Source organism: Azolla caroliniana, unplaced genomic scaffold, assembly GCF_043228905.1.
Source record: "Azolla caroliniana isolate FFs.n. ecotype wild unplaced genomic scaffold, voAzoCaro1.0.p SCAF_6, whole genome shotgun sequence".
In the NCBI taxonomy this organism is placed as follows: Eukaryota; Viridiplantae; Streptophyta; class Polypodiopsida; order Salviniales; family Salviniaceae; genus Azolla; species Azolla caroliniana.
This window is the reverse complement of record NW_028230441.1, coordinates 1,528,505-1,550,626: the sequence shown is the minus strand read 5'-3', so window position 1 is coordinate 1,550,626 and position 22,122 is coordinate 1,528,505. Positions and strand designations below refer to the sequence as shown.

At 35.9% G+C, this 22,122-nt stretch overlaps 2 protein-coding genes across 5 annotated transcripts; both read left to right on the top strand.

Annotated features, from left to right (window-relative positions):
• Positions 1–1,873: 1,873 nt before the first annotated feature.
• On the top strand, positions 1,874–4,638 carry LOC147862459 (F-box/kelch-repeat protein At3g24760-like). Of its 2 annotated transcripts, none has more exons than XM_087321632.1 (2): positions 1,874–3,146; positions 3,584–4,638. In XM_087321632.1, the coding sequence occupies exons 1-2, from the start codon at positions 1,908–1,910 to the stop codon at positions 3,590–3,592; spliced, it is 1,248 nt and encodes a 415-aa protein (XP_087177758.1). In that variant the 5' UTR covers positions 1,874–1,907; the 3' UTR covers positions 3,593–4,638. The 2 variants fall into 2 exon arrangements, with proteins under 2 accessions (XP_087177758.1, XP_087177757.1); XM_087321631.1 differs by having other exon boundaries at positions 1,874–3,488.
• A 5,236-nt stretch (positions 4,639–9,874) lies between these two features.
• Positions 9,875–16,157, top strand: LOC147862458 (immunoglobulin). 3 transcript variants are annotated; one of them, XM_087321051.1, is made up of 11 exons: positions 9,876–10,273; positions 11,768–11,845; positions 12,009–12,169; positions 12,254–12,338; positions 12,688–12,755; positions 13,921–14,170; positions 14,246–14,413; positions 14,738–14,841; positions 15,061–15,114; positions 15,190–15,273; positions 15,763–16,157. In XM_087321051.1, exons 1-11 carry the CDS (start codon positions 9,979–9,981, stop codon positions 16,060–16,062), a joined length of 1,647 nt encoding a protein of 548 aa, XP_087177177.1. In that variant the 5' UTR covers positions 9,876–9,978; the 3' UTR covers positions 16,063–16,157. The 3 variants fall into 3 exon arrangements, with proteins under 3 accessions (XP_087177179.1, XP_087177178.1, XP_087177177.1); XM_087321053.1 differs by lacking the exon at positions 14,246–14,413 and having other exon boundaries at positions 9,875–10,273; XM_087321052.1 differs by lacking the exon at positions 15,061–15,114 and having other exon boundaries at positions 9,875–10,273.
• The last annotated feature ends 5,965 nt before the right edge of the window (positions 16,158–22,122 follow it).

Here is a 22,122-nt window from a genome sequence, read left to right as displayed (position 1 = left end):
GTTCAGGTTCAGGTTTTTTTTAACGGTTTGGTTCGATTTCAACAGTTAGAAACTACGATTTAGACATTATTTTATTTTATTTTTTAAATTTTTAAAAAATTTAAAACTTGTTTTTAAGCAATCTTTGCATTTTTAGACCATATTCTCACATTTTTAGGAACATCTTTAAATTTTAAAAAATAATGAAATATTTTAAAATTTGACCTAAGTTAAAAACTGAAACCGAACCACAAAATCGCAGTTTTAACGATTTGAAAAATTATTAACGGTTCGGTTTAACGGTTTGAAATTTTATTAACGATTTCATGGTTCGGTTCGATTCAATTCAGGTTTCAAAAACTTTAAACGGTTCGGTTTTGGCCCTCTCAAACCGAACCGAACCGTTGTCGATTGTTATAAATGGTGTACATCTTCTATGTTGTTAGAGAATTGTTAAATCAATTTAAAAAAGTAAGATCCCATCCCAAAGGGCGATGACACATGTTCATCATTATTGTACTGATGTGCTTGAGGAATCTTGACATAAGCCTTAACCAGTTCCCAAATTTATTGGTTCTTGTATTTGCGCAAGGTTGAAGGAGTGTTCAATTCTTCTCCCAAGTGATCTAGGTCCTAGGACTTATCCTTGCCATTGGCTCTTTAGATTGCTCCAAGGTGATCACTTCAGTCGGGCTCATTTGACTATTTGTACTCTATTTGAGTCTCAATAAGATGTGAGGCATGTGGCATATGGGTGAGGAATGTTATGTTCAATGGCCTTTCGTTCTTAAGCTCTATTGGACAAAGATAAAATACTCTTGATCCTCTGATGGTATGACATGGTGGGATGTTCAAACCCATCTCGAAATAGACGTCAATATCTTCGTATGACGTACCGTACTAAATTGTACATCTACAAATTTAACATATAAATAACGTTATTTTTAAACGACTTTACTTTAACAGCATCAAAAAAAAGGAAGGCCTTCAACTATCTTGCACATGTCGATTGGCATGTCATAGAAGTTAATTGCAATATTTTTGGGAAGTTCTTGAGCCTTGGATTTAGATATTTTTGTAATAGAAGTTAAGTTTGGAGGAGGCCAAGCATGACGATGTATATTGCATTTTCTTCAAAAGAGTGATTGTTATTGGCTAAAGCAAGTGGCAAACAAATTTCAAGTGGAGCACTCATAACATTTGCCTCAATTCATCATGCGATTTTGGGTATAGTTTGCTAGCGAAAATCTTAGGTATTGGATTGTTTCTAGTAGCCTCTAGAACCCATTAGAGATTTTATATAAAGTTTACCTTCATTGAAGGGTTTTTAAGCCTTGCCAAGTATGCACTAAAGTACCAATTGTAGGTATACCATTCTATCTTTTTTTTGGATAACATGGATGTACCTTTTAAACATAAATAACGTTTTTCGAGCATGTAAGAAGCAAAAGCATAAATGTTTTATCAACGAATTTCTCCAGAAAATCTTCTCAACCAACCCCTAGATTGGACTTTCCTAGAATACATACATACTCCGATCTATATAAGCTCCACCTAATCACTAAGTCTATGAGAGAAGTGTCAAGGATCGGATACTTCTTTTTAATGTCGAAGGAACAAGGAGGTCATACGCCATGTGCTTTTTTCCAACATGGGATTTTTTCGTTACAGTATTCGAGCGGACGAGCCGGGGATCCGATAAATCGCCCAAATGGATTCATATCATGTCATGGTGGTTCACGTGAGATGGCTAATGTACCCCACCCTGGTCCCCCACCCACGAAAAAGGTTTTATTGTGTTAGGTACCTACCCTACTACCCCCTTTCCTTTATCCACTTCATGAGAAATTTCCTATCTCCGTCTTTCTAAATTCTCCCCCCCTTTCTTCTTCCATTCTTTTTTTCCTTTGTAAAATCGTCTTCTACCCATGGATTTGTTGTCAAGAGACAAAGAGACTTGTCACCAACTGCAACACAATGATGGAGTATGTGATGGTGCTGATGATTATGGCCCTCAACAGCTTCATGATGATGATGATGATGATGATGATGATGATGGTGTATGTGATGGTGCTGATGATGATGGCCATCAACAGCTTCATGATGATGGTGATGGTGATGGTGATGGTGTATGTAATGGTGCTGATGATTATGACCCTCAACAGCTTCATGATGATAATGAAGCTAACACTGATGATGATGATGATGATGATGATGATGATGATGATGATGATGAAGAAGGCTATGGAGACCTTGGAGGTCTTCACGAAGATCTACTGGAAGAGATTCTATGGCGACTTCCCCTTCAATCCTCCATCGCTGCCTCGGTGGTTTGCAAGCGCTGGCATTTCTTCCTCTCCCCGCCTCGTCGATTAATTCTGGGACAGCACCTCATCTCACACCGCCCATGGTTCTTCTTCACAGGAGTCAACCATTTCCTTGCAGCTAAGAATCAGGCCTTCGGCTTCGATCCTGAGACATGGCGATGGCACCGATTCCGCTCGTTCCAACTCCCGCCTTACGACCAAGGCTCCCTCACGGGCACCCATGGTCTTCTGTTCGCCCTTGCTGGGACAGGGATCTGTAAGCTTGGCTTCACGACCTCGCTCTTCAAAAACTCCTCATGGCGTGAAACTCCCCCTCTGCAAGTCTCGCGCCGATCGCCCATTGTCGCGATAATCAGAAACCCTAAGCATACGCGTAACCCTGAACCTACCCGTAGCTTTAACCCTAGATATAACCTTAACCCTACGACTTGCCATAGATTTAACTCTCTCTCCAACCCTGACTCTGGCCTTGATGGGTCGGGTGGGGGCAGCTTCCATTTGGTGGTTGCCGGGGGCAAAGCCATGGATGATCAACTTGTTGTGGAAATCTATGACTCTCAAAAGGATGCCTGGCTACCTTGTGCTCCCCTCCCGCACCAATTTCGCCTCTTGAACACATCACAATGGATGCGATCAACTGTCTTCGAAGGCAAATTTATTGTGTATGAAACTGATACTGGTCTGATGGCTTACCTCGACATCGAAACCCTTCAATGGAGCAACACATTCTTGCTCAAGCCTGAGCAAAGAACTGTCTATTCATTCCTTATTGCTTGCGGATCCAGACTTATCCTCATTGGACTGGTTCGAATCAACAACGATGGACATCGTCGCTTCAAGGTATGGCTAGTTAACTTCCCCTCTCTTGAATGTATAGAGATAGGATACATGCCACATGAGATTTACTCAATCTTTGATGAGGATGAGGATGATGAGATTAAGGACCCTGTCATCACCTGCGTGGGTGGAGGCGATTTCATCTACATGTATAGTGATTCTTGGCATAAAGATTATGCTACTTGCATTTGTGATGTTTCAGGAGGAAAGGTCATATGGAGGAAGATGCCACATCTTCCTGCACCAGTCAATCGATTCGATAAAGTTGTTTGTTTTAGCTCATTGGTTATGGAAGACATTCATCTATAATTTGTCTATAAAGATATTGGTCCTTTAAACAACCAAGTAATAAGATCCATCCATTTTCTTCAATGGTATCTTACTTGGCTTGATTGTATTGCTTTTTTCTATTTTCTAATAATCTGGTCATGATTTGTCAGTGCAAATGATGTACCGGGGATGTCAATCTGTTAGGTAGCAGTGAAGGTGTGTGTGGATAGGTTAAATGACTTACAAATCCAACTATGAATCATCAAAATTGATTTGATCTATAAGAGTTGTTTAAGAGAGATTAGTGAAGCAATAACATGTTTATGCCCCGATCAATTGAATTGATTTAGCATCTAAATCATTACGGATGCAATTCATCTGCTGGGCAAAGCAACGACTTTGAACATGTATGTGGATGGGTGATAACTGAACTAAGCTAATGGAATTGACCTCATCTATGAGACTTGTTTTAAGGGAGATTACTGATGTAGTTGTCCTCGATTGGTTGAGTAAGCGTTGAAAGTTTGAAGTTCTTTATTAATGTGAAATAGAAGCCATCAGTAAAGTTTATTAGGGAGGTAACTTATATTATGACAACAATCGATAAGGATGCGATTATCTGATGGAACATTTTATGTGAATTTAGAGGATTCGGTGGATCATAGAAGCAAAGGTGGTTGGTTTTACATCATCAATGCTAGTATATTTAGAAGTCACAATAGTCTCAAATTTCTCAATGTCGTAGTTTGAATCGTCTTCAAGGGGTATTGAGCCATAGATCACAAAGCAATCAAAATTATGGGTTGTATGTTGGATTGATTCCCGCCCATCATGCCGCCATGATTTTACAGACTCAAACTCATGATAGCTTGGCAATCCAATTGAAAGGTATGATGTGCTTGTTTAGGGAAGTATTATTATCGCACCATAAATCCATGGATTGTAGATTAAGTGGATTTGCTTAGTAGTTCTATGATATAGATCCATGATTATATGATTTACAAATCCAATTTAAACTAGGATCTCTAGGAAACCGATATATAGTCTCTTAGATAAAAGAGAAGTCATTTGTATCATCCAAAAACATGAATAACAAGAAGGTTGTTGAATGGTGCAAGGATGATGTTTTTCCAGGTTAGTTAAGGAAGCCATCAAACCACATATGCCTTGAATGTAATTAGCAACAAGCGTAATCTTGATAACAATATATTTATTTATCAATCAACTCACTTGATTATTATCATTGACAAATTAATTGGTAGGATAAATTTGATTAACAAGTTATAGAAATAAGGGAAAAGTACCAGGATACCCCTGGAAGTTTGTCTATTTACCAGAATACCCCTGAAAGTTCTAAATTTACCAAACTACCCCTATATCCAAAAAAATACATTCTATAAAGTAAATATACACTCAAATGTACAAGCCATATTTACCAAACTACCCTTAAACCTAGACTTTTTTACCATAGGGCTAGTTTGGTAAATTTGGCTCATAAATCATATCCCCCTCAAACCCTCCACATCCCCATCATATCCCCCTCGAACCATATCCATCGTCCTCATCATCATCTTCACCATACTCATCTTCCTCTTCGACATCTGCCTCATCACCACCACCACCACCATCATCATTAGGAATTTCCTCCCCCAATTTACCATCTCTTCACACGACAGTAGCTCTCTGCTAACCTAGACATCTCCATCGACCTTTTCGAAGCTTCGTATCCATGGCGGTGCAGGATATTATTGCATCGGAGAAGAAGAAAATTGTGGTAAGGATAGCCAAAAAACATCGTGGCCACCACATCGTCTTTCTGAGGGAAGCTTTAACCCTAGCTCTAATTCCTTTGATCATCACCACGAGCACGAAGATACGGCCATCAAATGGGGTATCCCTTAGACCCTACGCATCAGAACCATCATGCCGCAGTAAAGGGGAAGCAACATGGTGATCTATCCAAAGTATCGACTTTGGATTACCTTTCTGATTCGGACCTGTCTTCCACTCGGATAAACTCTATCGGTGGGGTGGATCCTGATTTTACTCGGATTAAGGCTTCGACCAATGATCAAATCAAGTTAATGTGTAGCTTCGGTGGAAAGATCATGTCTCGGCCAATGGATGGGAAGCTCCCATATGTAGGAGGAGATACTCACATTTTGAATGTCATTAGCAAAGCCTCCTATTCTTCTCATCATGATCCACAATTCTATATGGCTGCAGAATCTCCCAAAAATACTCTAGGAAACAAAAATAGCTTGTAAATAGAAATCTGTAGTCATGGACCAAAAATAATTTAATCCAAGGGATAAGATTTAAGATTTTTTTTCCCAAAAATGTTCCATGTACTCCCTTCGGATCATGAAAATAAAAACTTCTGGTTGTAATTTGTGTATCTGTAGACCAAACTTGATATATTCACCCAGGATCTATGGGAGAAAGGAACTAGGTTTTCAAGGGATTATGGGTGTATTCACCCAAAATGTTCAAACTTCATAATATTCCCCTGTGATTGCTCAAAAAAGGAACCAGAATTTGATAGAAGTTGCAAAAAAGGATGCAATGTGTTTGCAACCTTAAGGCAAATTTGTTGCGAACAACTCACAGTAAATATGTAACATAAAGTTTGAGACTGAGAAAGAAGGAAACAAACAGAAGGAAAGACAAACTTTGTGTAAGAAAACAAATTTTGTGATTTCACATAATGTTAACTCTCAGGATAAAGGGTTCAGAATTAAGATTTTTGAAGGTTTGAATAATCTATTTGAATTGCGTTGCACAGATTTTGCTGTAAAATTGCATTATTCATCTGAATCTGTGGGAAAATAGCAATTAGGATTTGGTTTCTACTGACCTTATGAAGACGATTGATGATGAACAAGAAAGGAGAGAAAACTACCCAAATAATCACTAAGTAAAGAATTTTCTGTTTGAAGGGTAGTTTGGTAAATATGGCTTGTACATTTGAGTGTATATTTACTTTATAGAGTGTATTTTTTTAGACATAGGGGTAGTTTGGTAAATTTAGAACTTTCAGGGGCATTCTGGTAAATAGACAAACTTCCAGGGGTATCCTGGTACTTTTCCCTAGAAATAATCATAACATCGAAGTAACTTACCCATACAAATCAAAGTAACTAATTAAATAAACACAAGAAGATTGATGTAATGTGGGCATATGATAGTCGCATCAGAGTTAGTTTATTGATGTCCCCCAAATATAGTGGTAAGTGAGCTAATCTTGGTATGTTAAGATCATGTTAATATGAGTTGAACCTAACAATCCTTGGATATATTACCCATGGGCCATGAATGGGAACATTCCAAATTGATCAAGGGTTTCTATACAATATATAACTAGGATTTCTCTAGTTTGAGAGGGCTCCTATGAAGTAAGTGGTATTCCTACTTTTTTGTGTTTGGCGTATGCATGAAATAAAATGTATGTATGAATGCCCATTTCATGGCGTTCGTACTAGAAACAAGATCTTTAGATAAAAGAGTAATTGGTATACAATGTTTTAACATATACATATTTCCTAAAGGTTTGATGAGCATACATGACTTCTCTTGTATATAAGAAAAAGTGTATTAATTTTTCTAAAGAGGCTTATGCAAGTTATGGAACCAAAGCAATTTATGTAGTATAGCTTGTTCAAGGAATGAAAGCTAACAACCTTAAGTAAAGATGAAAACTAAAAAGAAATTTTTTTGTTGTGTTAACCCACCCGAAATCCCCATTAAACACGCATCTTGATTATGCTATAGTGCATAAGGAGCTTCGAGTCTCATTTGTTGGTATTGGGCGTTGCCTAATCATGAGTTCTTCCGGTCTCTCCAAAGTGATTCCTTTTGGTGGGCTCATCTACCTACCATGTACTAATTTGGTTTGGGGCCATGTGTACGTGGGGAAGGCATGTTAAGACCAATGGTCTTACATTGTTCCAATGGGTGAACGAGAGTGTCTTTTCTTTCAATATGGTTGGTATACACCTCTAAAGTTCTATGAGATCCCCAAACATGTTTTGTCTTTGAATTGCATGACATAATGTTCCTCTAATATAAGTATCTAATATCATAGAATACCATAAATCTACAAATGCCATGTTCCCTAGTTTATGTCTCTTTCACATAATTGGTACAACTTGCTAACATCTACATCTTGTATACATGTCAAAGAACTAGCATGGTTGTGCCACTTTGCACTTGTTTTATATATAAATACGACAAAGTCTTACATATCGAAAGTCAATCATAAAAAAAAAGTGTATGTATGTGTGAAGGTTTGATAAGCAACTCTACATAAGTTGAAGGACCACATTAATGTTCATAAAAGTTTGTCATATCTAGGTTTCTCATAGATTTTCAAAGAAAACTAAAAACCATGTTGCTCAATAAGTATACTGTATAATATTCATATAGATTTAGCATAGACTCAAATTAAGGCAAAGAGTAACATCTACGATGTACGTTACAATATTTGCAAAATGACACCCAAGTTGAGGTTCTTTTCAAGATATATCCATGGCCCAAGTATATTAACCGGAGGTTCCTAGATGAAATTCCAATAAATTCTCATTATTTAGTTCAATAATATCTCCACGAATCTAAATATATTAACTAAGGGTCCCTAAATCTTGTAGCAAAATAAATTTATCTATTGCTCCCTATATTTGTTGAAATTCTTGTTTTACCTCTCTTTGGTACTTGTCTCATGTGGAAGTAGGTTCCCATATCGATTGTCGATGCAATGGTGTCAAGTGCCAACCCAAATAATTCATATGCACTCAATGTTCTGTCACAAACATTCCAAAATCCAAATGTAAAGTGAGAAGCATTTCAATGGAGTTGATTGTCAAATTGTTGATAAATTGTTGAGATTATATGACCCTCTTCAGGTTATATTGGATACACTTACCACAAAAGTACAATTACAACTCCAAAATTAACGCATGCATTTTCGTGGATCAATTGTGTTGTTGGAATGGTTTGCCCACACAAAGTGTATTTGATCATGATCAAAAGTTTGTGCCATCCATTCAAGTTCTCATCACTTTAGACCAAACTTCCTATGCATGTGACAATTCCCATAAGCAATGTTCTAGATACGCTATTCCTGAAGAGCACAACCTGCATTTCCCATCAATTCCCTTTTTTTTGTAGCCAAGTGCCTACTGAAAGAGATACGTGGCCACATAAATAAGAACACTTTTGCTGTTTCTGCAATCTTTGTAGCCCATAATTGTTTCTAGTATAGTTTTAGGAAATCATCATGCAATTCTTGCATAGTCCACTTGCTAGAAAGGCCATGTTGCTCCATGTACTTGTGTTGTAGAATACTACAACCAAGCTTAGATGAATATTGGAAAAACTTAATAGTACCTTTCAAAGTTTTCAATCCTAGTTCTGTTGGATTCCACGTCGAGTTCTTGAAGCTAGTATCTTCCAAATTTGAGATTTTAGAAGCTACATCATTTTTGTAGTTGTCTGGGTGACTCTACTTCCCAATGTTTTTTGGATCTAGTAAGCACTCTAATTGGCATCCATTCCTGAAATTTTACCATTGTTGTAGAGCTCTCAACATCTGCATTAGTGTGTTTAATGTCCTATATATGCCCTTTGGCATTGATGTACCCCAACCATTTACACCTCTCAAAGCCACATTCTGACACATGACCTTCCCAAGGATACCCCCACATCAAGTTTTTTATGAGTGTTATCATTTTCTTCCATTTTATATTGCCATTTTCCAATATGTTGTTGATTTTTGATGGTGCTCCCACCACTTAACCACTGTGGGCCACCATTACTTTTCAAAGATCTGCCCAAGGAAGTCCCACTTCCATTCCTAGCATTCTACCGCTAACATATGTAATGTTGGGATTCCATAGAAGAGGCTTGCAAGCCCACTCCATGGGAGAGAACGACTGCCTCCAATGGTGAGCAACTTCCAAGTAGTCATGATGGAAAGCATTAGACGCTCTTCAGGCATGTTGGAAGATTTGAGCTTCATTTACTGTACAAAAGGCCATCTGCTAGCCGACAACCATTTGCCTCCTGTTCTAAGAGTCCAGATATCAAATCTATGCCTCATCAACATTTTCCAAATTTCTTTGCTAGGGAGGACACTTCTTACTACTAATTTGCCCAATAATGCTTTGCTCTGAGTTTCTAGATCGATGAATGCAAATCCTCCATCTTTCTTGCATCGTGTTATTTTGTTCCATGCAACTTTGGTTGCCACTTTACCTTCCAACTTGTTTTGCCTATAGAAATATGCAAATATGAGATTCTATAGCAGCAATACCTTTGTTGTCAAAGATCGAACGTGAGAGTGTATGCCACATGGCAGCAACGACGATTCTTACCCACGGGCCACGATGAAACGTATGTCATTCTAAATGTCTTCCACACTTAAGTTAAGTTGTTGCTAAGCCAAGCTAAATAAATGATGAAGTTTGAATGCTAAAGCATGCAAGCAGATGTTGATCAGTGATGGAATGGAAATGAACTGAGGCTCTCTTCATGGAGCAGAAACCATTGTAGGAATCAGAAGAAAATCATGTTCGAGATCTTCTCTTTCCTCAGGAAGGAGAAGCCTGTCCAGGAAACATACCCTTCCCTTGGCCACGTCCAGAAACCTCCTTCTGTCAAATTAAGCACGGATAAGCTTTCTTATAGACCTGGCGATACCTTGCTTGCCACGGTTGACATTGTCTGCGATGATAATGAGAATACTTGTTTTGGAGAACCGGTTTTGCTCGAGAATCTCGCATTCGAGATCAAAGGGATCGAGAAGTTGGATCCACAATGGATTCTCACTGATGAACCCATCCTTGGCTCGAAGCATCATAGAGGTATGTGTGCAACTAGGATTCATTGTGCAATATGAAATATGCTAGAGCATGTGCAATATGTGGTTATGAGTACACATAGATCATGTGCAACATGTGGCCATGTGTAAACATAGATCATGTGCAATATGTGTACATATGCATAGATCGTGTGCAATGTCATTATGTATACACATTGATCATGCGAGTGGTAGGTAGACATAGGTCATGCAGATGTACAATTTGAGTCATGGGAGAGGTAGGTGTACATAGGTTGCGTGCAATGTGCATATGTGCAATTTAAGTCATGGGAGAGGTAGGGGTACATAGATCATCTGTAATATGCGTATGTGCAACGTGAGTCATGGTTGAGGCATGCCTATAGAGATTATGTGCAATAGGTTGTAAATGTACATAGATCATGTGCAATATGAATCATGGTCGTGTATGTGCTTAATTCACAGGCAATATGTTGGATGTCTATCTAGTTCATGTTTTTTATAATCATGCTAATCTGAAATATGTGGAATATGAATAATGTTAGAGGTTTGTGCAGTATGTGGTATATGTGATATGCAATATGCGTTGTATCTACGTAGATATGTGCATCATGTGCTGTTTACATAAATAATATGTTGCATGTCTATGTAGTTTATGTTTTTTATACTCATGCTAATCTGATATGCTTAAGTCACGGGCAATATGTTGTATGCCTATGTAGTTCATATTTTTTACAATCATACTAATCTGAATATTTGGAATGTACATTGTGGATCGTGGTAGAGGTATGTGCAGTATGTGGTATATGTTATATGCAATATGTGATGTATGTATGTAGATCATGTGCATTGTGTGGTGTTTACATAGATAATATGCAATATGAATCATGGACAAAGCATGTGTGCATAGATCATGTACAATGTGAATTATCCCGGTAGAGGGATGTACATGATCATTGTCCAACATGAATCATGTTAGAGGTTTGTGTATGTACATAATTTGTGATATGAATCATTTTGCTGGTATGTGTACATAAATCACATGCAATATGAATCATGGCTGAGGTTTGTGTACAGAGACAATTTGCAACATGTATCATGGTTAACAATGCCCATAACAGAAACTTGAGGAATAGTGTATTTTTTGCTCACTAAAAATGTTATAACCGGCATTCCAAAACTAGAAAAACAAATCCTCAGGGAGTCACTTAAGCACCTGAGTTCACTGGATGCGAGAACCCTCTTTGTGCAATAATATTTGTTCTTTTGAATATTTGCATAAAATAAATGCACGTGCACACACACGATGCATGAACACAAAAACACAAATCTAATTAACAAGCTTTCTCCCTCACAAACAAAAGGTACTGACTGTAGAGTACCTGGGTAAGTATCTTAGAGTCAATTCTTTTTCTAGTTAAGTCGAGGTAGTTTCATTGTTAATCATGTTCTTTTTTGGCTATGCACTGGATTGCAATCCAAATATGGTGATCATTTAAGTATATTTTTGTTGAGACAGGGGAGCGCAGTATTTTGGAATCCTCTCCAATTACCATTGTCACAAATGTCCTGTTTGAGGAAGGTGTGAAAAAGACATGTAAGTCTATGGAATTTAAAGACAATTGATGATGAAAAGTGCTCGTTTTTTGTTTTTATCTTTATTATGAAGGCCTTCCTTTGTTTCATTTTCATATCAGTTATATGTCTGTCATATCATTTTCATAATCTTAGTTAACTGCTAAGTGCTTTCTTGTGCTCAGATCTTATTCAAATTGTTCTTCCCAAGGTTCTCCCACCATCATATAAAGGCACTGCTATTCGATATCTATACTATATTGGTATAAGTGTGCAATGGTCTGTTGCTTCCATGGAAAATGGTAACAGTGGACATCATTCCCCAAAGATATTATTGCCACCATTGGTAAGTGCGTTGCTGTTGCATCTGGATTCAAATAATATGGGATGTTACTAAATATTGCAGATTACCTCGGTGGGAATCCATTAGGAGGTCAAAACGGTTTTGAACATGTGGATGATGCCAACCAATAGTGCCCTGACAATTGAAGAACCTCAAGGAAAAGAATATGTGGGTAAGCTGTATGGCAAGCATGTGCATGTTTATTTGATGTGAACAGCAGAAAAATCAATCATAATATTTACAGAAGTTTATTTTTAAGGCTTCATTCATTCATGTCTCTATGTCTTTATGTATATTTACAATTCTATACATTTTTTTGGCAGTCTTTAGTACAGGCATTTGTATAGGTCAGCAAGTTCCCTTGACTGGTTTGTCTGTGTAACAGTCACAATAATATTGTTAAATGAGATATGTGGATTTACTACATTAAAAGACATGCTACTTTATAATTATGAAGGTAGTTATAAAACAACTGGACTCTGCAATGCTCATATTTTTTTCAGCCTTTTTTTTCTTTATAGGAATTGTTCCTCAGTCGGCTATCCAAGTGGAAATACACTGGAAGGAGAAAATTGATGAGAGTGATTGGGTAATGAAACCAGAGTATGCACTTTCTTTATTAGATGCCATGAAGAGATACAACATGGTAGAAAGCATTATCTTTGCAGGTCTAAAACTTGATTCGGATAAAATCATGCATAATTTTATCATACACAAAATGTTTGGACACTATGTCCATCCATATATATGCTGTAAACTAACATCCCTATAAACACCACAGTCTATAGGATACAAAATTGGAAATTCTTGGTTCAAGAATAGAGAGACATAATCAACTGAATGCTGCTGCAGTCATCATTAACCATGAGTGAAAGGTTGGACAGGAATTTAAAAGTTTAAAATGAATCTAGAGTTTTCATGGATAAAACTACACTGAAATCGCAAGACTCAACCAAAGTGGAAAGGAAATTTCCAATGAGACCATGCCTCCTAAAGTAGGTTCCCAGGGCTTTGAGCCTCAGTAAACTTAGAAGTAGGGGAATAGTGTTGGGTGTAAAGGCTCATTAGTTACGCATTTGTGTCTTTCACACTTTAGCTCTCTTGAGAGCTGTTAGGACAAGTTTGGATCACTTTGCCCTTAATAACCAAACAATATACTTTTGCCCCTTAAAAACAGATTATTAGGGCGAACTGACTCACATGCACTTAAATCACATTTTTATTAAACAGTGTATTTTTGCCCCATAAAACCAAAGTGTGTATCTCTTCCCTCTCCTTTTCCGAATTCTCTAACACCCCAGGCGTTTTCTCTCTCTTGTCTCTCTTGCTCCAAGTCCACCATTAGACTCAGGTGCTATCAAAACGAACCACTTGGCATCCTCTTAAAAAATATCGTGTGCAAGTTGACTGACACTAGCAAAAGCAGTTGAAGAGGGAGAAGAGAAAACGAGTAACATCAAATAGAAGATAACAAAGAGAAGGCGAAAATTCCTAGGGAACTCATCTATACTAGAGTTAAAGGAAAAGAATAAATGATATGTATATAATAACAAAGTGTTTTAGAACCTCTCGATTGTGGTTGACCACTAGTAGTTACTGAACATTGATCCCCTGATTAAAAAAATGTTAAACTGCCTAGAAACATATGAAGCCTGTGCATATAAGAGGTAGGTTTATCTCAATGACTGATCTAACTATATTAACATTTTAAGCATTTCAAACATTAAGTATGAACATTTTTCTCATGTGTGCAGGTGAGAGCTTCCAATATTCTTTCAGAGGTAAAAAAGGATGCTATTTGTCAGAGTACTCAAAGTGCGTTGCAAAGTCCAGAGAAAGAGAATGTTCCAAGGTCTTATGAGAAAAAGATTCAAGTTCAATCACTAACCAATACTCCAGAAAATTCAAAAAAGCCATTGTTTCATAGTGTATCTGGATTTGGCTCTTTGAGAAAACCACCTCCATTGTTAATACCTAATTCCTCAGACTATGATGGTGGAGAAGGTATGGTAACTTGTAAAGTATCCTCCAACTATAGAGTTTATATGCACTTCAGATTGATATATTTCCTTACAACAGATTCTGTATCAAGGGTATCAGAAACAAGAGGTTTATTGAGCGCTAAGGAGTCTATAGAAATATGGACGAGTAGCAGTAATATGCCTATGGCCAATGGTGGCCATGATGATTTTGGTATTAGTAATGATGAACAAGATATCCAACCTTTATTGTCTAGAACTCCTTCTGGTAAGCCAATGCTATTATTGAAATGGAAAAAACTTTGAAATATTCCTGAGTTTTTCCTTATTTCCTCAAATGCTGAGACCAACCCTTGAAAGAGAGATATAATTGCTCAAATAGCACATGTAACTCAGAAAAAGGAGATGTAGTGATGGTATAATTGCTTAAACAGCACATATAAGCGGGGGTTGACTGAGGGCATTTGGGTAAATAATGACATTCTAGGGGCATTTGGAAATTAAATTTAAACTTGGGTATTTTGCAGTTATTCCCCTTGTGAAATCAACATGCAGTTTGTGCATTAACATATTAAACCCCTATACTTTGCAGGTACGCATGCAAGGGGGAGATCCTATAACATTAAGATTAATGATCGAGTGCTTGCTCAGTTTTCCCCAAGAAATCCTGATTCAACCTACTACTATGGAGATGGGGTAATGTCCCAATTCAGCCCCTTGTTTTTTTTTACCTGTAAAGGGAGGATGTAGATATAGTTTTGGCAACTTTAATTGGCAAATGAACCAAATCACAATGGAGATTGATTTGTACATCCAGTTCACATGACTTGACTAGACATTGATCTTTTTCTCTATGCAAAACAAAGTTCATGTTCTTCAAGCATACTTTTCATTATATATTTCTCTTATTTGTAGATTGGTGGAGTCTTGAGTTTTTTCCATCATGAAGGACAAAGGAGATGCCTAGAGGTGTAAATTTTGAAGCCTGTTAATATAAATCAAGTATATTTCTCTGCTGATGATATAATTCTCACATTGTTGCAGATTTCAGTTATCCTTGAGATGAGAGAAGTGTTGAATTCTGCATTCATGCATCCTTCCAGAAAGAACTCACCAATAATAACAAAGGTACCATTTGCAAATTTTAAGAATTTCGGGCAGGGTGAATTCATATGTGATTGAAAATAGTCAGATTTGATAGAAATGCTTTTGGGTCTCAGAGATGTATAGGCTACAAGTAATGGTTAATGAAGAGCCCTTTACCTGCTCAAAATAGCCTGTAAGTGATTTCAAATACAATGCCCTGTTTAGCAAGTACACAGCAGATAAGGAGCCCTCATCATGATTCTGCTGTGTACTCAACTGGAACTATGATAGAATGGAAGTCTAGATTATGTTTTTTAATTTTTAGAACTATTGAGAAGTCAAAACTATGAAAGCATGGTGCTTATAATAAAGGAAGAAATCCAGATTATATCTTTGGATATTTTAGAACCATTGAGATGTCAAAACTATGAAAGAATGGTGCCTGTAGTAAATGAAGAAATCCAGATGATGTTTTTGGATTTTTTTATTTTATTTGAAGCAGATTATCTATTAATCTTCTGAGTGATGTAGGTGCAAGCTGATTACTATGAAGTAGTGGCAGATATGCTTCAGACACACTTCTTATTTTCCATTCCATCCGATGGACCTCCATCATTTACAACCCCTCATGTAACTTTGGAATGGGTTTTAAGGTTTGAATTTATCACCACTACAAAAAATGTAGATATGAGTAAGTATGAACATCCACTTCTTATTGGGGAGCGAGAGCGAGGGGAATGGGCGATACCTATTCTTGTCCATGCTCCATTGCCAAGGACACAGAAAGCAAATGTGAAAAGAGAGAGACCATCCTCAAGAAGAGAACTGTAGCTATAGAATGTCACTGTAACAATATTGTATGTTTTTCTCTTTAAAAATAATCAAGACATCGTCATTCAAAAGGTAAATGTCTTTTTCTTCTTTTCGATGTGAGTGTGGCAACAAGATAATTTAGTACCTTAAAAAAGTATCTAAACACCAACTTCCAAAGATTTTATAACACTTTGAGGGCTTGAACTACAGAAATTCAATAGATATCTCAGATTAATCTTTTTGCCAGTGTTATTGAGGGCTTTGAGTTGAGTAGAGAAGGTTATTGAGTTATGTTATTTTGTTTACATGGTCAGGTTGTGGTCATGATCGTGTGTATGATTTTTGCTTCATTTGATGTACATTGTGCATCATAGGCTCCATTATCTAGAGGTGTTTTTCAATAGATTGCATTGACATGTGTCATGGGATGTGCTTGTAGTACTGTATTTGATAACCTACATATTTAACTGTTTAAACATCAAAGAAAGTGTATTCTTCCAGTTTTTTTAGATAATTGGTTATCCATCTTTTGCAATGGCCACATGTTGCCTTTGGTATAAGAGGTTAGGATCTTTGCAACATATATGTACATGGTTTCAAATTTCAACAGTGTGATTCATATAATAAAGGTAAAACAAGGCAGAAAATTAGAAAACCTCACAAAGTTCCCAAATTGATTGATTGTGTTAGTTAATAGGTTTTGAAACCATTAAAAGAGAAGCTTTGTTCAGCTAGCGGCATTGTTTGTATTTCCATATTTGATTGAAAACTCAGGAAAATCTTTCAAAAATCATTGTTATGGAAGTTAGAGAAACTATGCATTTGGTGATAAATAGCCCTATTCCAAATTCCCTTTAAGGAGCCCTACGTTAGCTCTATCTCTTACCCTACCTCACACAGAACTATATCCCCTAGTTCCATACGGATGAAGAATTCGATTTCAGGCCGGCTGAAGAAGCTGAAGAAGAAAACATAACATACCAACAATTGTCAACAAAGCTATCTCCCAAGTGATGTAATGTGACAACAGATTGTTCAAGTTTCAATAAGAGCAAAAATACAAACTATGCTTTGTCCCTAGGACTTGTGTTATGTGAAGGGGCAAGTTACCCCCTCCGTTATTGCACCTAGAGATACTATTGAGACTCTATTTTGTGAGACAAAGCTCTCTTCTTTCAGATTTGTTCATCTCAAGTTCTGAGGTATACATAAAGTAATATTCAGATGAGAATAATATGGGAGAATGATGATATTTTACGTTTGTCTCTTGCCCTTCATTTGAGGATGGTCAATGTGGTTAAGAGGGTGTAAATTACTCCTTATCATTAGTATTAATCAATTCATAATACCCTAGTTCCACCAAGTTTGTTCAATTCCCTCATAGACCTCACTACGGTTAACATAACTGATGACAATCTTTTGCTTCTCTCTCCCTCTCTATTATCCTTTTCCTATAGTAGGGATGCCGCCCGACGCTCTGAGAAAATGAGGAATGCTCAGGGTAGGTTTGCATAGAGGAATTTGTGTTTGTATATAGGGAATGTCTTACGTGAGAAAGCAAGAAATCTGTGCTGTCAGTACCACTATATTAAGGATGCCTAACGTGAATGTACGAAACCTAGTCAAATGAATCTTGAGATTCTAACTCTCATTGATACAAAATGAATTGTTTTTAGCACTTTTAGATTTACATTTCCTAGAATTTAGACAAAATGCCTAAAACGAAAAATATAACATTTTTGTATATTCTTGAAAATTTCGACAATTGTGCATGAATGGTGGAAACTTCGGCAAGAAAAATTCAATGTCAAATTTCTAGTACATATCCAAAGGTGATGGGAATTCCAACCATTTTAAAATTGTCAACAATTTCAATGTTTCTGTAGAAGAATTACCTAAGATCTGAAAATTCTAGCTATTTATAAAAGCGCTAAAATAATGTTAGGATTCCCGACAAAAGAAAGGGTAAATTTTCTAATGGTACCAAGTTATTGGAATTTTTGGCAAAACAAGAATCTTGCAATTCTACTTAACATAATAGCATTTGTGAAAATTTATCAATTGGGAAACTTATAACATGCACTTTTTTGGTGTACTTAAATTGCATTTTTTGTGGTGTGGATCACTTGTCACTGTGTTTTTTTGTGTGATGTATTGTTGGAAAAAAATTGTGTAAACATATTGTTAGTAACAACGATAATATCAATAGTTATGCACCTGCTCCAGAGAGAGAGGGTGGGTGCAAGGATTTGTTTGGGGAACATTTTATGTGTATTTGCAACAAATATGAGCATAATATTGGTAAAAAATGACACAACGTAATGGATCATAAACAAAAATGTTGACAACACGACAAAGATTTCACGAGAAATTGTCCCATTTAAACGATAGTGAATAAATATATTTCTCTTGTTATTTTAGTTACTAATTAGATCAATAACAAATCTATATATATTAACCATAACACACTCCATATTCAATTATTTCAGGTAATGGTTGGAGATATTGATATAACACAATTTGTATGTGTAAAAACTTGAGGATAAGAAAGGTATATGTATTGGATCGTTGCTAGTTTTTATAAAGATGGTGCAATAAGTAAAGAATATGTAATTAATGATGCATATGTAACAAAAATGCATGATGGGATGGATCATCATGTTAGTATGCAAGCCAAAGAGAATACAATGAATGACATGGTGGGTGCATAAGTTGGAGTATTTATTTGATCATGATCATGATGCAATATGACAACACTAGAAATTGAGCATACAACAGATGCTAATAATAATGTTGATACAAGAAATGTATACTATTTGGAAGCAAATGAGAAATTCCGTAGTCTACTTCTCTAGGTAGTGTCTATTTTGTCATTGACATATTTTGTATCAAGTATAATGATTTTAGCATGAAACAACCTAAACAATGTTCAAGAATGTCACCCAATCATAACAAATACACTAAGATGGAAGTACATAACTCTATGTATTTAACACAAGTTCATAATTAATCTCATGACTCCCTTGTACTAATATCCATAATATTCCACAACCTTACATAACCTTATACTACCTTCCATAATGTTCCACGACCTTTAGTAGCCTTCTAAAATGTTCTACTAGGTTCCACAAGTGTGTGCTTTGTGATGTGAATAGGCTTGTGGTTGGATTACGAACATCCTAGCATTTGCCAAGCAAGGGTTTCCTAAGCTTTAGTATCGCTATGGTTTCCAATAAAATATTGTGTATCTAATGACGTTCATTAAGTCCTACTTAGCTTTCTTCATCTTGTAATGCCCTATAAGTATTTGCCCAACCAATTCCAATCATTCTTTAACTTCTTCCATTACATCATTAAAACCTCTAATAAGATTGCATCATTAAAACCTAGAAAGATTGGCTACGTTCATTGTAAATTGTAATATTGGACTATCTTGTATATTGCCTTTGGCCACTTTAATTTTAATACCAATGGAGTATATTTTTTATGGAAAAAAAACTCCTAATAAGGATTACGGGTAGGGCTAAATTCCTTTATCATTTACATAGTTGAGCCTTATAGGAATTGGCACCAATAGTCTATATTGAGACACCACAAGAGGGAAACTTAACATTAATATCCACAACAACCCATGATGTATATAACTTTAAATTAGAAATAGAATCTGTAAATGATCAAATACCATTTTTAGCATACATCATATTGTGTGCAATAATGATATGAATCATGATAAAAGTATTTACATGATTGTTGAAGACTTTACATTTATACAAACATAAAACCTCAATCCTTGGCAGAATAAAATAAAAAGGGCTCCACAATAACTATTATTATTAAATATTAAGCTCAAAATCTGATTTCCAGTCAAGGTTAAAAGCTTAACGCACATTAATATTTTGGTTTGCCTGGCCCAAGTTTCCATAATGAAAATAACTCAAATGATCAATGCTCCAGAAAACAATTATAGAACCCAATGCTCAAGTTCTCTCTTATGATTGCACATTATGCTATTTGTTTCTTATTCTCCTACATTACCTGGTTAGGACAACTAGCATCCATATTCCATTATTTTAACTTATCTAGGTCCTAGAAGGACACAAATTACCATGATTTGTGACTTATAGTTATAAATTATAATCCTTCCATATGGTATTGCATTTTAACTCTCATAACTCACATCTCCCCAATCTAAACATATTTATTGTATCTCGGGACTACAAACATCTATAGATAATAGGACCAGACCACTAGTTGTCAACTATTTCCATCAAGCAATATATTCTGGTTTGTTGTGGTTCTTCATTATGTTGTACTTTGTATAATTGCACTACATAAACTGCAAACTCAAGTTATTCCTGCATCCGAACTAGATTACACGTTCCCAATTATTTAACACAAGATCAAGTTTATATCCTTCAACATGTCTATATTTATTGTTTTTCTAATCTCTTACGGGCCACCAATCCCATTATGTATAGTTTACTAATTCGAGCCACCAATCCCATTATAGTTTACTAATTCGCCTCCAATTCATTGCATTCTAATTTGCCTAAACAAGAAAGGAAATCTCTCTATGCTATTGATTTCTCCCTCATGATTAGTGAATATATGACAATTGTTTTTAGTAGACAAGAATATTAAATATTTAACTTCACTAAAGTTGCCTTGTTTTAGTTCTCATTAGCTTTCAAACTCTCTTAGAATATTCACTTTGTTGGGTGGTTACTGAGCACCATTCGCCACCATTTTATGTCTGAAAGTCATCTACGTTACAATCAATCCCAGAGGAACAATCTATCTCAATTGATCCATGTTGAGAAATAATAATATGATAACTAGGCTTAGGTTGAAGTTATAATCTTCCAAATTGGATATTGTGGTTCACGTTGGGGATATATAGCACTATGTAAATAAAAAAACAACTCGCTTAAAAAAGAATATTTAGAATACTCATTGAATTTACAACATTCTTAAAATATTCATGAATGTAGATTGTGCTTAAGCAAAGGATGTAAAACCTTGCAATTTGATACCCCAAAGATTGGTGCCCTTTTTGGTATTTTCATTTAAACAACCCCAACTAGTAAGTTACTCTTCCAAATTATTCTCCAATGAGCATATAAGATATGACTAGCAAGAGAGTAAATCAATCAAAACTCGTGAGGCCTTTGTCACTCTAAAAATGATTGCTTTCAATTTAAATTTCAAAAGATTTGCTAAAGATCAAGATTAGAATAACGGTTGATGACACATAGATAATGTTAAGATATTTTATGGTTTGAAATTATATATAGGTGTGAGAGTAGATTCCTACGTATACATTGACAATTATGCATCTAGTAAATGTATTTTAACTCACCCTTATGACATTTCTACTTTTAGGTTTTCCTTTCATAAATTTCCTAGATGCTCTTTATATTGTACATGTTGGGAAATTAATATGCTCGTCCCCTCCTTGTCCTTCAATGCAATCCAGAACATCAAATTGATGGCATATTTCTATCATAGGTAAATTTAATTCCCCTTCAGCCCTCCTCAAACTTGACATGGTTCAATATTGTATCTTTGACTATTGTATAAGAGATTGAGTGGTCCAATCCATGCTCTAAGTTCCAGTTTGCCGATGGTGTTAGACACAATCAAATACACCTTTGGTCCTTAATTATTGCTCATAGCTTTCATTTGAAGTGAATGCAACCTAAAGCATTCCCTTAATATCAGAATGAATGTAAAGGCAAAGTCCCACAAAACTAACTACTTAGGCAATCTTGAACTCATTGTAATGCCATGATATAACTCATCAAAGATTTTGATATCATTTACATCCATTAACATAGTAGGTATTCCAAGTCTAGTTTGCTAGAATATAAAATCAATATGTTTTGATAGGTCTTCTCTATATTAATGTCCTAAAATGTAATTTCTTATTCCAAACCTCATTTACAAATATAAATCATTATTGTGTATCATAATAGTTTGATATGCGATCACTTAAGTTGTAATCACATAAAGGAGATTGTATTCTAGATTTTAAATTTGTCCTATTAATATTAAAAGATATCATGTTTAGTATTTCAA

Bases quoted from the DNA above. Each gene is read 5' to 3' on its own strand.
- LOC147862459 (XM_087321631.1), top strand. From the start codon at position 1,908: ATGGATTTGTTGTCAAGAGACAAAGAGACTTGTCACCAACTGCAACAC.
- LOC147862458 (XM_087321051.1), top strand. From the start codon at position 9,979: ATGTTCGAGATCTTCTCTTTCCTCAGGAAGGAGAAGCCTGTCCAGGAA. The intron at 11,846-12,008 runs GTAAGTCTATGG...TCTTGTGCTCAG, and splicing joins GGAAGGTGTGAAAAAGACAT to ATCTTATTCAAATTGTTCTT. The intron at 14,842-15,060 runs GTAATGTCCCAA...TCTTATTTGTAG, and splicing joins CCTACTACTATGGAGATGGG to ATTGGTGGAGTCTTGAGTTT.